General features: G+C 42.7%; 1 protein-coding gene across 4 annotated transcripts in view; it reads left to right on the top strand.

Annotated features, from left to right (window-relative positions):
• The window catches only part of Gsdme (gasdermin E), a 61167-nt gene that overhangs the window by 41366 nt on the left and 3607 nt on the right, over window positions 1-16194 (top strand). For all 4 annotated transcript variants that reach the window (XM_003467909.5, XM_063239548.1, XM_005002834.4 and 1 more), the window contains 5 exons: window positions 1214-1334; window positions 2480-2644; window positions 4489-4616; window positions 6613-6814; window positions 9820-9893. In XM_003467909.5, coding sequence (XP_003467957.1) covers window positions 1214-1334; window positions 2480-2644; window positions 4489-4616; window positions 6613-6814; window positions 9820-9893 — 690 coding nt within the window. The remainder of the gene's footprint in view (window positions 1-1213; window positions 1335-2479; window positions 2645-4488; window positions 4617-6612; window positions 6815-9819; window positions 9894-16194) is intronic.

Here is a 16194-nt window from a genome sequence, read left to right as displayed (position 1 = left end):
GATTTTCAGTGTTCTCTGAAAACTGCAGGAAGGGCTATCTGTGTTTTTGGTTGGAGAAAGGGTCTCACATTGTACTTCAAGCTGGCCTTGAATTCACTGTGTAGCATGAGCTGCCTTCAGACTTGTGATCCTCCTGTGTCAGCCTCCCCAGTGCTGGGTTACAGGTTTATGCCAAAATGGCCAATGGAAGGGCTTGTATTTACTGGGATTTGAAGAAGAAACTTGATGCCTGACTTCCCAGCATTCCCTGCGTGCCCTTCTAGGCCCAGCTTTTCCCTCCAGCCGCTCCTGGCTGCCGCAAGGTCTTCTTGGATTTACCAGCCCAGAGCCCCATCCACAGGGGTGATGACTCAGCTAGGTTCTCCCAATCAAGATTTAAGCTTCTCTGGGATTTTCATTAGGATTTCTAAGTTTTCCTAGATGAAGAAAATTGAGATGTGATCTTATTTGTAACCATGTATCACTTAACTATATTCTGAAATATGTATCATTGGATGGTTTTGCTGTTGTGCAGACATTGCTACGTGTGCTAGATGGTCTAGGTCATTCACTTGTCATGGCTTCTTTGTGCTGTGAAGAGACTCTGAGGCTGCTGTCAATGTGATGTGGCATGCTGCTCCATGGTACATTTTTAATAAGTAGGAGTATACCCTAAATAAAAAGTGTAGTATAATAAATGTATGGACCAGTAACAGTAATTGTCATCCTCAAGTTTCTGTGCTATGCATAATTGTATGGGCTGTGTTTTTATATGATGGTATCGAAGCAAGTTTGTTTATGCCAGTATCACCACAGCACACGAGTGATACATTGTGTAACCATGTTGAGATGGCTGTGAAGTCACTGGATGGTGGAAATTTTTGGCTCTATTACTTATGATGGCATTGGAACTTTTCCATTTATGTGGTCTGTTGTTGACTGAAACAGTTTTGTGGTGCATCACATCTTTATTTCACACTGACTACCTAACCTCCCTGTACCCCATGCTCTGGAATCTGACTTCCGTACCTCCAGATTGGCCACTGACTGTGGTAATACATCCCGATGCCAACAAGGATGAAAGCTCGTGCTAGCAGGCTTCTCTTTGCCCCTTAGTATGAGGTGGTGTCCTCGGGATCCTTATGTACAGGGCAGAGGCTGGACACAGTGGGGAGGCAGAAAGGGCCAGGGAAGGCGTGAGTGTCCAGGTGGGAGTGTGTGCTCTCATCCACAGGTGTCAGCGATGGAGGACGGGAATATCATGAAAGACACCAGTGTGGTGCTAGAGATCCCGGCAGCCACCACCATTGCCTATGGCATCATTGAGTTATACGTGAAACAGGACGGCCGGTTTGGTGAGTGTCACTTCCTTCAGATGCTGAGGGGACCCCCATATCATGTTTCTCCCAGGCACACACTGTACAGGATCCCCCTCTGCTTTTGGGTTATGGGAGAGGTAGCAGAAGGGCTTAGAGGAGTGTACCATGGCCAGGTCACAAGGTGGACAGGCTTGGCAGGGGGTGCTGAGAGATAACCAGGGTAGCACTCCCTCTGTTCCGCCAAGACAGAGAGATGTGAGCTCTGCACTGAGGCAGACTGGGTGCCAGTGTCAGCCCCTGACCTCCTGTGAGAGCTCAGGCAGGCTGCTGATCTTGCTGTTTTAGCTCCCCTTCTCTGAAAGAGGAAAGGTGATTCCTCAGGGCCTACTTCAAGGATTAGTACATGCATAATGGGGTTATAATTCCTGTGTCTTGCTGCTGATCCACAGTGGTACATGCACGTATGATTGGCTTTTTTTCACTCAGGGGCAAGTTTGTGAAATTTATTCAGATAGTTGTAGAAATGAGTAGTTTTTATTGTAGTGTATCATTCTCTTCATTAATAAAGTAATTAAGACTCCTTACAAATGTAACCATAAAAGTGCTTGTAACTATGTGTGCATCTAAATATACTGGTGTATGTATGTATGTATGTAGATAGTGACTTGAGTTTGAACCAGAGCCTTTGCACGGAGCTGCAGTCACAGCCTTATTTTTATTTTGAGACAGGTTTAAGTTCCTAGGTTGCCAAAGCTGTGCTCAAACTCAAGCCTCCTCAGCCTACCAGAGTACTGGTTTTCTAGGCATGTGCCACCATTCTCAGCTCTGATGATAAATCTTTAATACTATAAATCTCCCCTGTTGTTTTATATATGGTGGGTTCATTTGTCTGACTAGGTTTTCAGAGCAGGATAGGAAGTATTTCCAGTGTATGAAGCATTGCTTCCTACATTTCAGAAAATATACCCCAGAAAGTTTCACGTGAAAAATAGCCATTGCTTCTGTGTCTGTAAGGAATGGCTTGGTATTCAGTCAAGCATTGCAGGCATGTACAGGAAGTGTGGGTTATGGGGAAGGTGATGGGTCTTTTGCTGCATCCCAAGCTAGGTAATGAAGGTTCTAACACATGCCATGGCCGGGCCGACTTTGGACCTGGCTTTTCCTTTTCCTGTACACTGTAGTATTCTGCCTCCTCCATGAGAAGCACGGTGGCTTCGAGCAGGAGCCGAGATCTGACCTTGCCTCTCTGGACCATCTGGCCTATCGAGAGTTTGTTTTCATGGACGTGCCGGATGCCAGTCATGGAGTGTCTTCCCAGGACGGACTGTTCAGTGTTTTAAAACAAGGTAATGCCACCACACTGAGGTGTGGCCAGCTGGTGGCTAAGTGAACATTGAATCCCAAGACATGCTGTGCCCTTCAGGATCAGGGACTCCTCAGGGAGTCATGGAAAACATCTGAAAAGAAGGTGGCTCTGCTGAGTGCTGGTCCACTCAGTACGAGTTTCCTATCAGATATGATGGAACGCCAGGTCTTGGGTGACAAGTTTTGAGGTGGAAAATTGAGGAGAGAAGCAATCAAGGACCTGGGGTTTTCCTTCATTGTGACCACAGAAGCATGCTGACTACTAAGAACAGCAGGACAGCAAGGGAGAGCCTAGGTTTTGCATGTGTGTCATTATATTCCAGGCTTCAGTGCCAAGCCAAGCCATGCTTTGTCAGCCTCTTGGGGCTCCCTTTCCACCTGCATGAGCCACATGGTGCTGAAGAGAAGGTGGTGCAGGATTTGTGAGGTGCCTGTAGTAGTTCTGTCCACAGCATGTTGTCTTTTAAAATGTGCTTTGGTGCAATACGGGAATACAGTGTACATTAGGAGATGCAAGGAAAAGGAGAAATAAAATTTGGTAAGTGCTTTGGAAAAAGAGCTAGGAACAATTCAGTGTGCTTTGTGGTAGAAGGAAAGGAGAGAGGTTCCTCAGTGAGGCTTCAATGAGTCCTGAGTTCAAGGTGTTATGCTAGAAGACATGGATATGAGAGTCCGGTCTTAAGCATCTCAGTGGAAGGTAGCTGAATGGGACTTCTGGCCACGTTTTTGGGGTAGCAGCATGTCTTGGTTACTTTTCTCTCATTGAGACAAAATGCCTAATGCCCAAAATGGAAGAAGGAAAGGTTTATTTAGCTTACAGTTTTTTGAGGGTTCAATCCATACTCAGCTAGCTCCATGGCAGGGTGGTATGCCTAAGAAGCAATCATTCATGGCAGCTGCAAGCAACAAGAGTGAAAAAGAGCCAAAAGAGGAAAAAGCACACCTCCTTCATTGCCTTATATTGTATGCTGGTTACCTGTCCCTGATGGATGGGGGATGTAGCACTCACACCATCACTCCTAGGCGCTGGTCAATGAACCAATCACAAATGCTAGATTCAGCCACTTCTATGACTTCATGAGGCTTTGGGGGGATATTTAAACAAACCACAACACAGCACAACAGCAGCTTTGCAGCCTGGAGCTACACTACCTAGAGGAGACAAGCCCCAGGCTTTGGCTTTCTTACTGCATCCTTCCCTGCAAGCCTGCCCTTCGAGTCTACCATTCTAGCTAGAGGTGCCTTGCATCTGATACTAACCAGGACAGATCTTTTCTTCAGGATGAGGCTGGCGAAGGCTTAGCTGGTTACTAAAGTTACCTGATATTAAGGGGAGAGGTTTTCAAGCATCCTGCAGAAGATGTGAGTAGCACAGCTGAATGGACTCCACGTGCAACTTGAGCATGTGTGGAGGAGGAAAGGAGGGAAAAGGAGAAAAGCTGAGTTTGTCATGAACACAGGATGCCAGCCCCTCTGAAAAACATGCAGTAAGTGTGAAAGGATTGAAATCTGCAATGTATTCCAAAAAGGGCATAAGAATGTGTGCATTTTAGAATTTCTGAGTCATCAGAGAAGAGCAAAGCCTAAAGTCTAAAACGGGGCCTTCTCCTTTCTCTTCCTTCCCTCCCTGTGTAGTTTTTCTGGTTGCAGTAAAACATTTAGGATGGTGTTTACCTCAGTGTTCTTTAGTTCTGAGTTTCATGACTGGACGTAGGTGGGAATATTTACAAGACATCTGATGACAATGAGCAGTGAGAAGCAGGCGATGCTGTCTCATGACGTGACTGCACACAGTCACAGCACTGGGTCTGCTCTGTGTTCACAGGAACTCTGCCACTGGAGAGGAATTTCCATCCCTTCACGGAGCTGCCAGAGCCGCAGCAGATGGCTCTGCGCAACCTCCTGCAGGTGGTCCTGTTTGATGAAGAACTCTTGGTGGTCCTGGAGCAAGTGGTGAGACAGGCACCTCTCCAGCAGGGCTTGAAAGCCTGACTGATGTGGAGAGGGGCACGGGCCACACCTCTGAGGCCAGGGCTTTGACCTAGAATGAAACTGTGTGAGGTTTTCCATATTTTTCCCCAAACCTGGCCTATTTTCATTCTTAGTTACAGGCCTTTAATTTTCTAACTGCAGAAAGGTAGCTGACATCAGGGAGAGAGGATGTATGGCTTTCTAGGGCTGCTGCAACAAATGATCACAGATTTAGGGCTTAAAACACAGAAATTAATTTTCCTAAAGTTCTAGGAGCCAGAAGTCAAAGTGTTGGCAGGGTCACACTTCCCCTGAAAGGCCTAGGGAGAATCCTTCCTGTGTTCTGCAGCATCTGATGGCTCCGCACACCTGTGGCTGTGGCTGCGGTGCATCATCCGATTCTCTGCTCTGTCTTCATGTACTCTTCTTTTTCTTTGTTTTGTTTTTGGAGTATTGGAGATTGAAGCCAGGGTTTTTACACTGAGTTGAGGTATAGCTCTCTTTAATTTTGAAACAGTCTTGCTCAGACACTAAATTGCCCAGGCTGGGCTTGTACTTGCACTGCTCCTGCCTGAGCTTCTCAGAGGACTGGGCTTATAGGCCTACCACGCCTGGCTTCTCCTTTACTCTTTTTGTTTTTTGAGCAGGCCTTGCTATGTAGTTCAGGCTGGCCTCAAACTCATTGCTATCCTCATGCGTCAGCCTTCCGAGTGCTGGGATTACAGGGATGTACCACCATGCCTGGCTCCTTTACTCTTTTGTAAGGGTACCATCACTGGACCCAGGACCAGTTTAGGATAATTTCATCAAGATCATCACCTTAATTATATCTGCTGTAACATCTATTCCAAAAAGGTCACAAGTAAACATATTCCAGGGCTATTCAACCCACAAGGGGGCTATGTGAAAGGGTCCCAGTGAACCTGTCCTGGTAAGCTCAGGGAGAATCAGGCCTTGCACCTTTCTGTTTTACAGCAGCAGGATTTCCTTGGAGAATAAGTTCCTTTAACTATTAGTTGTGCAAATGGTGATGGAAACACAAGCTTTGTATATACCAAATGCTCAGATTTTCCATCCTTAAAACGAAGGTTTTAGAAACCTTTTTTCCCCTATGGTTTTGTTTTTTCTCTTTCTATAGGAGTTGGAATAATTGATTATGATTTCCAAGAGAGCATTCACATTATTGTTCTGTCTTGAAATTAGGTTGTGCTGTAAGACCTTAGGAACCTGCAGTTGTTGAAATAGTGCAACAACCCAGGAGACCTTGGCATTCCGGTGGATGCTAAGCCTAGCCCCAGGGAGTACACACATATTTCAAAAAGGCTGTTGCTTTTTACTTCCTAAAATAGCTCCTAAAAGGAAAATGTCAGGCTGGCCCTCTGTGACAACAGCCTTAGATGCTCTGTTGGATGCTAGAGAACACTGCTTCCGTGGTAGAGGGCACGCTGTCATACAAGCAGATCCAGATATAGAGGCCACAGATGGAGAGCTGGCTGGGTGGTCAGAACTGGCTTGTGTGGCAAAGCTCCTGGCTCCACATCTGGCCCTTTGTGGGTATATGAGGCTGCTTAGGTCTGGCTAGGAATGTGCTGTTAGGAGGGCTTTGTTTTTAGAGCTTGAGGACCATAAGAGGATGATGCTTTTTTGTATCCTTTATTCTGTATATATCCACTTGTCCCTTGTCTCTGGTGTGACTTAAGACTGCTTTTATCTGGGTCTCCTCAAGAGTCCCCACATACCTCCTTCCTCTTTGCAAAAGGATAGTACTTGGGCAAGGCTCAGCTTACTGTTTCCTTTTGGAGAAATTTAAACATGTGGATAAGTAACATCAACACAGAAAAGGCCCAGCATTTTGCTTTACTTGGTAGTAGATACAGGTTGTGGGGTGTGTTTGATGGGACAGAGGGCCTAGGTTAGGTGTACCTCATGGGGCTCTGGCTGCACCACAGTATCCTTTCCTTGTCTCCCTGCCTTACAGTGTGACGACATAGCTGGCGGCATCTGGTCCCTGCAGGCAGTGCTGGCAATGGAGGAGTTGAAGCACCCTCAGCAGCAGAACGTCAAGGACTTCTTGCATCTGGTGGGATGCAGGATACAAGGGGATTGTCCTGGCCCTGAAGATGAAGTCAGCAACCAGAAACTCTTTGCAACAGCCTACTTCCTGGTCAGTGCATTAGCAGGTATGGACACAAAGACAAAAGACAAAAAAAGAGAAATGGTTGCCGTTGGCTTTGAAACTATGCCATTTCTTCTGCCTGTTTGGGGACATAGCTTTGGCTGGAGGTTTGATTCATGTGGGTCCTTCCTTTCCAGTATAGAGTGGATAACAGCTGGGAAGGCAATGCAGCCCGATTCAGATGAGAAGCAGGACTTTCTATCAATCTTGAACTTCCTATCTGGGGCCCCTCAGGAATCCTGGAAATCATCTTCCAACAGAACCTGTGATTCACTGGCAGTGCTGTGTGGCAGGGACTTTCACTTGGTAGCTGATCTCCCCTAGCATTTCTCTCCATCTGACACTCTTCTCCTCCTTTGCAAACTTATCACTTCACCCCACCCCACCCCACCCCATGGCAGTAGCTGCTTGTGGAGCACACAGTGTCCTGCTGGAGGCTGGGAAGCAGGGCTGTGGCTGGGCCCTGCATCCCCACAGCATCTGTATTGTCTTGAGATGGCCTCCTTGGGGACTGCCATCCAGTTAGTGAAGAGCAGCAGGCCTTGCTTGCACCTCTGGTACTCCCCTCTAGCATTCACTGTGCCTGGGAGCCTGGTGGTTGCCCTTTATGAGGAAGTTGGGTTCCTTCAAGGGGTGCTATTAGAGCCTGAATTACCGATGTATTCAGGGTTCCTCTGAGTACCACACAGAAATAGCAGCTGAGGAATCTTGATTTTTTAAAAAAAATTAGCGTGTGTGTTCCAGCTGTGTGTGCTCATGAATATATGCTGTCTTCCTCCAAGTCATGGATAAAAGTTTTGACTTGTTGATGGGGACGAGCCCCTGGAGAACTCCACTAGACTTGCCCAGTGTTAACTCAGTGTAACTTTAAGGACAAGCATTCTGTCAAGGGGCTAATCCATAGGCCAGAATTCAACTCACTCAGAGGCCTTTTCTTTATATACCCTATTATCTTGTAATACTTCATACTGCTTGTCACATTTCTACCCATAGGCTGCCCAATAGCATGTGAATCTACAGTGATATTAAATATGTAACAGACTCCTCTAAGCCTAGAGACAGCTTCAGTTTTTGTGAAGCTTTGCACACTGGCAAAGTTGTCACACCATGCAAGATCGGCTTCTTCTATCTGGAGGCTCAGGGTGTTAAAAGTTTTAGTGCAGCGGGTAGTGTCTGGTGCTGAATTCTAAACCAGTGCTTCTCTTCTTCATCTCTCTCATCTCATTGATATGTGACAAGTTAGCGACAGTAGAGGTTAAGTTGGTTCACAGCAGTTTTTTTGTGTGTGTATGCCAGGGTCTCACTGTGTAGCCCAGGCTGGCCTTGAGCTCATGGCAGTCCTCCTGCCTCAGCCTCCCAAGCACTAGGGCTACAAATATGCATTACCATGCCTGGCCATGGCACTTCCATTTGTGTTTATTCTGGCACCCCTGAATTTATCTTTTCCTTCTAGATGTCAGTCTTTTCTCCTAAGAATCTGGGGGAAGTGCTAGAACAGAAAATAGGCTCCTTTTGGGTCCCAACACTGTATATTTGGTTTATAATACAGCACTTTAGAACATAACCTGACCTGTCTCCTGGAAAATTTTCTTTACCATTTTGTGACTGTAATCAGGTTACGAGCTCTGAACTCCTTGGATATTTGTAAAATGGATTTATTATATGCAAAAGAAAAGTAATTCATTTCAACTCAAGAACATTGCAGAAGCTTATACTGTATTGTACACACTGCTAGGGGTGGAGCTAGAACAAATTTAGTCCAGGACATGAGTAGTAAAAGTATTGTGGCTGTGCAGTTCTTTTATGGCTGTGCCCTGGCATCTAGTACCATGCTCAAAATAATATTAAATAAGTACTATGGCACTGCAGTATTTCCAGGAATAAGGGAAGAGGATGATGATTATATGAGGTTCAGGAGCCCCGTGGAAAGCAAGGGAAGGGAAAGACATGAGATGACAGTGGCTCAAACAGGTATCATGTGTGCTTCCCAGCTAGACCACTGTACACTCCATCTTCTTTCCTGGTTTGGGCTAGCAGTTTCCTTGAGAATGCACGTTAAGTTGTGGATTTTCTGAGTAGCAGATGCTGTCTGCCAGGGTTATCCTCTGGGAGTGGTCCCTTCATCTTAGCACCCTTCACGTTCTTGGGAACAGGCCATGTTGTATTGTCCTCACTGGGTCGCAGCCTCAGTGACATTACACATTTTCTGTTAATGGAATGAGTTTATGAGCCTAAATCAGCTCAAAGGTTGCACACTAGGGATTAAGGTTCTTTTGGGATCTGCATTTATTTTAGTCTGGGGGTATTTAATATCCATTCTGAATATATTAGTCTGGATTTCCTTGCTCTCAGGCTTGGTAGGGTCCTTCTGGTGCAGCCCCCTCTCTCAATAGTGTGGTTGTATCACTCCTCAAGCAGGCCTCACAGAACTTTCCTCTTGAAAATGACTGGTGACATGGAGGGAGCACTTTGGGTTTTTTTTGCAGTGCTCTGACATGTGCCAAATTCTAAACAAAAATAGTGATGTCAGATGAGGAAACTGAGGCACAAATAAGGTGATACCCTATTATGTAGAGAGGCTTGATTATCTCTTTTCTGTTACCAAATCATGGGAGCATTTTACTTCTCTACCCAGATTTCCTTTTTCTGGAATCTTACTATTTTTCCCGATTGGCAATTGTCAAGGAATATCCTATGGTGTCTGGATCCCTACACGTTTTCAAAAACAGTTTTTGCTGCCAATAACATTCATTCACCTTGGGCTGGGGATTTAGCTTGGTGCTACAAGTGCCTGCCTGGCAAGTGTAAGGTCGTGAGTTTGATACCAGGTACCACCCCCCCCCCAAAAAAAAACCCCAAAACAAAAAACAAAAACCAGAAAGATATTCATTCATCTATTTTAACAATTACTGAGTGCTACTGAAATATAAACTTGGTAACATCCATAGGCTTGTGTTCCCTGTGAACTTTTATTTTTTGATAGTGACTGATTTTTTTTTTCTCCTGCAGAAATGCCAGATAATGCTGTAGCTCTGCTGGGCATTTGCTGTAAACTCCAGATTATTCCTATACTGTACCACTTGGTAAGGAACCTTCTGGATGGGGTCTTGGGAAAGGCAAGAATGAGGAAATGAAGAGAGGTAGATTCTTAGTAGCTAACAAACACCTAGTTTTCTCATGCATAATAGCTCTTCAGGACAGTTTTAAACAGCTGTTGCATTAACCCCACTTTTATACACATTGCATAACTCATTGAAGGCTGAGACCTAAAGGAAAACATTTAGTGAACTGGCCAGCAGAGCCAGGACTACCACCTTTAAGACTCCAAATTGCAGCTTTTCCCATTGTATAGAGAGGACTTTGGCTAGATCAGTGCTGCACTGCAAGAATAGATCTGACTCCATATTGTTTTCAGTGGCAGCTCTGTGGTTAGACTGCCTTTAATTCTGCATTAGATTCATATTCATAGGGGATATTGAGACTGGTCTGTCTTAGGGATACACTGTCAGCTTCTTTTATCATCTTTTAGGAATAATATAAGAGCAAGAGTTAGGAAGTGATGAGTGTAGAACCAGAGAATCAAGGTTAAGCTTTTCCTTTTAAAGTTACAGATTAGGCCATTTATAGAAGGACTAGAAATAAAGCAACCCTGGAACCACCCCAATGGGGCAGCTACTTTGATGCAGCTTCTGTAGGTGTTGCTCAGCCAAGGGCAGAACAGAGCATAACTGACCTGTTCATTTAAAAGTCTGCCAGCCTGGTTTGTTGGTCTAAAGGACTATAGTTCAGAGCTGTTCTTAGATCAGGGAAGCAGGTATTGCATAAACCACCTAGACAGGACTCCAGAATGTGTTAGGCGGGTTATTCTGGGAATGCTGAGCAGTGCAGCTGATGCCTTTGCACAGTAAAAACATCAGAAGACTACATAGAGTGGCACTATTCCAAGGAGCAATCTAGATTATTTGTCCAGAGAGCAATGTATACTTATACACTGATGGCAAAAACTAAACTACTTGAAAATGTGCCAGCATGCGTGTACTGGGCCAGCTGAGGTTAACGGCTGGTGGCACAGTTTGGTTATGGAAATTGTACCATTAGATCCTAAATGGTGCAACGAGAAGCAAAATGACTGCTCTACTTTCAGAGCCTGCTTCCTTAAGAGCAGCTGAGAGCTCAGTACTTACCAAGTTAGCTTTTTCCAAATACTTACAGACTAATCTTCAGAACAGTGTATAGAAAAGAAAACCCTGACCAGGCCATTGTCATTCTTCCCCAAATACACTCATGCTTGGTTGTCATCTTCTTTGAGCATTAGCTGCAGGTTCTGACCTTTGTGTTGCCCTCATGTTTTTTGCTGGTATTCTAAAAGTGGCTGGTAGAAAACACTTGGGAGTCCCAGAATTGAGGGCATTCTGCTTGTGCACGAACCCACCTATCCACGGAGGCATTTGTTTCCCTTTTGAGAAATATAAGAGTCATTTTTTAAAAAAGATCTTCCTGGGTGTCTTCATATAATCTTTCAAGACTTACAATATATGTTTTTTAAGACAGCCAAGCTCCTGCCTCCTAAGCAACCTGAATATCATGGGCTTCCCATAGAGCACAAAATTTGCCTTTTGACAAGAACAATTTTGAGGGAGGTTTTCTAAAGATGTTTGGAAAACAGTGTCAGGTAGCCTAATACAGCTGCTAAGAACTGGTAAGTTTGGATCAATTGACAATGTTAACTTTATCTCACCACCTTTTGGTTTGTTGTAATTTCCTTTAAACCTAGACTTGTCTATGGGTAAAAGGGGTTACAGAGGTTTACAGTAAGAAGCTAGATGCTGGAGAGGTGTCATCCACCAGGCAATAAAGACATGAGGCCCATTCTGAGATCTGCAGGCTGTGATGCTCATATGCTTAAAATCTCAGCTCTGATCTACACTACAACATAATGTAGTAAGCCAAAAAGTCACATGAATCCAGTTGTTATCCTGTGAGTTGTGTTTGCCAAATCTACAAGTGATAGATTCATAAGGCTGATTCAGACAATAAACATACAAGTACTTAAATATTTTGCTGAGTATTGCTCTTCACCCATCTGAACAAGCCCCTATTTCTTTAAGTAGAATATTTTGGGTTCCCTTGTGTTTATATTTAAAACAAAAATGAAGTAGGAATATAAAATTTTGTGCTTTAAAAATGTGTTACACACATACATCAAGACCCTAAATATTTAAATATTTCAAATCTATTTTGAGGATTAGAACAATATCCATAGTAGCCTCCAAGCAGGGCTAATTTTCCTGCAGTACGCTGAATCTCTCTTTCAAGCAGTTTAGATGGTGATCGCCTTAGACAAGGTCTTTGCTCTCAAGAGCAATTCAATGTTTAGTTAGGGGAAACAGACTAAATGGAGACTAGTAAGGGAAAATTTCAGACATAGGAAATTTTGTAGGATAGGGGAATAATGTAATAGTGGCTGAGATAAGGCACTGGGGTAATGGATGCAGAGTGGCTAAGGAAAGGCACTGCAAGAGCCAAATCTAGACAAAAAAGTATTCCAGGTAGAAGGAACAGTAAGGGCAAATGTTCTTGGGGCAGGGAGCATAACTAAATAATACCTGCCTTTGAGGGGTTCCTGCAAATTTGTAAGAAATTATCATCATTTATATAAAAAACCAGATGATAGCAAAATAAAGGTGATCTGCTTGATGACTACCATGCTGACGAATCAGGACACTAAAGGAGATCTGTGTTACAAGGAGTCCTTCAACTGAAGGACTCTGGAAATTAGCAAAGTAATGATGTAAACTCTTAACAGCACGGAAAGGCAGAAAGACAGTCTAGATAAAAGAACAAAGTAATTCACAACTTCAATCCAGGTTCCCAACATGGTCAGGGAACTCAACACCATGGGAAAAGGTAAGCTGTGAAGTGCCAACTAAAATCGTACCAGCAGGCTAACTGCAGGAAAACTCCATGGTCCTCACAACTTTAAATCCAGCTTAGGAAGCTGATTGGTCTAAAAGTGAGACCACTACTCATCTTGCACCAACAAAGCATAGAACCCAAACTACTACAATAACCACTGCTATATGCCCTCTTAACATAAGGGCTGTATGCACCACGTTAGGTGGAAGTCAGTTCCTTCAGCTTTCTGCAGTATGAGAACAAGTAGCTGCTGTGGCCAGAGTTCTGAGTTACACATGTATTTGCATGTGGTTTGCATGTTGAGTTTCCTCCTCAGAGAGGACTGTAGTCACTGTTGTAAAGCTGCACCCTGTGTCTATCTGGAGCTGGAAAAGCTTCCAGTTGAGTCCTGACGCTCCAGGAACAAGGCTATCAGGAAGCCACAATCCTCACCAACATCTGTGTCCAGCCCATGGGAACTAGAGTCTCCTTATCAACTGTCATCTGCAGCATCACTTAAGCTTGTCCCTGAGAACCTGGAAGCTCCAAGACAATGACTACCAATGCCACAGGCTTGGCCTGACGAGTACTTTTCCTGAGTAACAAGAATATTCCCATCCATGGCCTTCAGCAAGGCCACAGCCCAAGCACTATTTTCAGTCAGCTTAGCATCCTGGACATCTAGGAGTGTGGATTCCATTGCCGCATTCCCAAATGTGACCTGCACGTGTACCAGAAAGACTATGGAATGTTAAGTCTTCCTTCAGGCCACAACTGCCAGTGTTAAAAGCCTGTGACTTTCCTTTTCTTTGGGGACCTGGAACGTATCATCTAAGGCTTACAAAAGCAACCAGTAGACCCAGCACCAACTGTAATTGCCCTATAGAACCAACATCCACTTCATGTTCCTAAACCTTGAATCTACAACCACCAGTGCCACAGACTCATGTTTCCTGTGTGAAACTCATGCCACTGGCACATGGTCCCATCCTGTGACTTGAGGACCATGGCTGCTGGTGCCATTACCCTTAACATCAATTGTGCTTGATCTCAGGATAGTTCTTTCCATATATCATCCCACCACAAGCTCAAATGTTTTCAGAGCTCATTTGTGGAGCCCAAAGACACTCAAGCCTATATCCACTGAAAAGTCATAGAACTACCTCCATGAACTGCTGCAGTACAGACCATGAGGGAGACTGCTGATATAAATCAAAGATAAGTCACAGTAAGTGAGCTTCCTTTATAACCAGAGCACCTATTCAACTGACATCCTCTATCCTTTATAAACAAACAAATTTTTCCTACAAAAGCTCCTTCATAAAAGTGGAAGAAGTAAACTGCACCAGATGTATAGACCATCACTAAAGCATATTATGGCCAAAAAACCAAAAGTACAAGACAGAGAATACTAAAAATGTCAAAGGAAACCATCAGTGATATATAAAAAATGCCCACTGGACTTACAACAGATTCCTCAGTAGACATCTTAAAGCCCAAAGAAGAGAATGGGATGATACATTCAAAATACTGGGAAAAAAACCCCTGTCAACCAAGAATGCCCATCAGAATTATCCTTCAGAACTGCAGGAGAAATAACGTATTTTATTTCTGAGTGAATTCATCATGACCACACCTTTGAAGAAATACTTAAGGAAATTCTGTACTAGAAATGAAAAGATAACATCTTAAACATGTAAATATATACAACACTCACTAGGAGATCAGACATATGAAAGAAAAGACAAATTTTGGTATGATACAGAACTACCAAATACATGAGGGGTGAAAATGAATAAAAAAAATTACAGGACACTTATACCCATTAATAACAACATTGAATGTAAATGGATTATGTTAATCAACATGCTGAATGGATAAATGAACATGACTCAACAAGAAACTTACTTCATTGGTAAAGACACCAACTAAAAAGATACCATCATTCATTTGACAACCAAAAGCAAGCAGGAGTAGTGATCCTCAGAAAAAGCAGATCTTAACTCAAAGACAATAAAAGGAAAGGTCATTATATATTTATAAAAGAATCAGTTCAGGAAGAAGACATCACAGTTTGAAGTATGCATCCAACATGGGAACACTCAAATATATAAACTCAGTACTATTAGATCTAAGAGAGCAGGGAGGGATGAGGTGACAGACTCTATATAGTAACAAGTATGTATTTCAACACTCACAAACCTACAAAATTCCTTACCTGAATTTATAGAGCAAATGGAATAGATATTTCCAGAATGTTTCATCTAACAGCAGCAGAATACACTTCTTATCAGCACATAGATCATTCTCCAGGAGAGGGATTTTACGTTACCAATGAAGTCTCAAGAAAAAAACTGGAATCATGTATCTTCTCAGACCACAATGGAATATAAATACAAATCAACAAGAATGGAACATATACCAATACATGAAAATTGAGTATATGCTTTTAAGTGACTAATGGGTAATTGAAAAATTATGAGAAAATGTCTAGAAACAAATGAGAATGACAACACATATACAAAAATCTGTGGGATACAACAAAAACAGTAATAAGTTAATAAAAATAATTTAAAAACAACAAAAAAATCAAATAACTAAGTATTTAAGGACTTAGGAAAGCAAGAAACCAAACTTCGAATTAGCAGATAGAAAGATCAAAATTATTTTTTAAAAACAAAACTGAGACACTTTTAGTTGGATTAACAAGGAGAAATTCAGAGAAAAAGGAGATACTACAAGTAATGAATACAATTGATCACAAACTATGAGTAATTATGTATTTAAAAACTGGAATCCTTGGGTTCAGTCCTGGTATTGCAAAGAAAAATTTAAAAATACAGAAAAATATAAAAACTGGGAAATGTAGAACAGATATTCTGACTACAATGTACCAAAATTGAATCAACAAGTAAAATATCTAAACAGACCAATAATGAGTAATAAGATTGAAGCAGTAATTAAAAATCTCCCAATTTAAAAAAATCCAAGACCTCTTGGCTTACTGCTGTATTCCACAAAAGAAGGAATTCCAGTTGTTCTTACACTATTCCAAAAAAGAAAAATAGAAGACATTTTGCCAAACTCTCTTTAATTGACACCAAAATCAATACTGCCTTGATACTAAAGCCAATCAAAGATATAACAAGAAAATATAAAAGATCAATACCTCTTATGAACACAGAGGCAAAACTATAAATATTACCAAACTGAATTCAACAGCACATAAAAAGATCATAATTTGACAAACCAGGATTCATGCCAGGAGTACAAGGAGGGTTTTAGCACATGCAAATCAATAAACATGATACAACACATATAGATGTAAAAGGATCAAGATTCATTATGTATATGTACCAATATCCCAAGGGGATATGCATTATATATTGCAAATATATATTAATTAAATTTTTTACAAATCCATTACCATCAAAATATCAGTAACAGGCCAGATGTGGTGTCACACACTTGTAATCCCAGCACTCAAGA

The sequence above is a fragment of the Cavia porcellus genome, unplaced genomic scaffold (genome assembly GCF_034190915.1).
Source record: "Cavia porcellus strain 051 isolate PalLab524CR breed Dunkin Hartley unplaced genomic scaffold, mCavPor4.1 scaffold_2, whole genome shotgun sequence".
Classification (NCBI taxonomy): Eukaryota; Metazoa; Chordata; class Mammalia; order Rodentia; family Caviidae; genus Cavia; species Cavia porcellus.
This window is presented reverse-complemented; position numbering and strand designations above follow the sequence as displayed.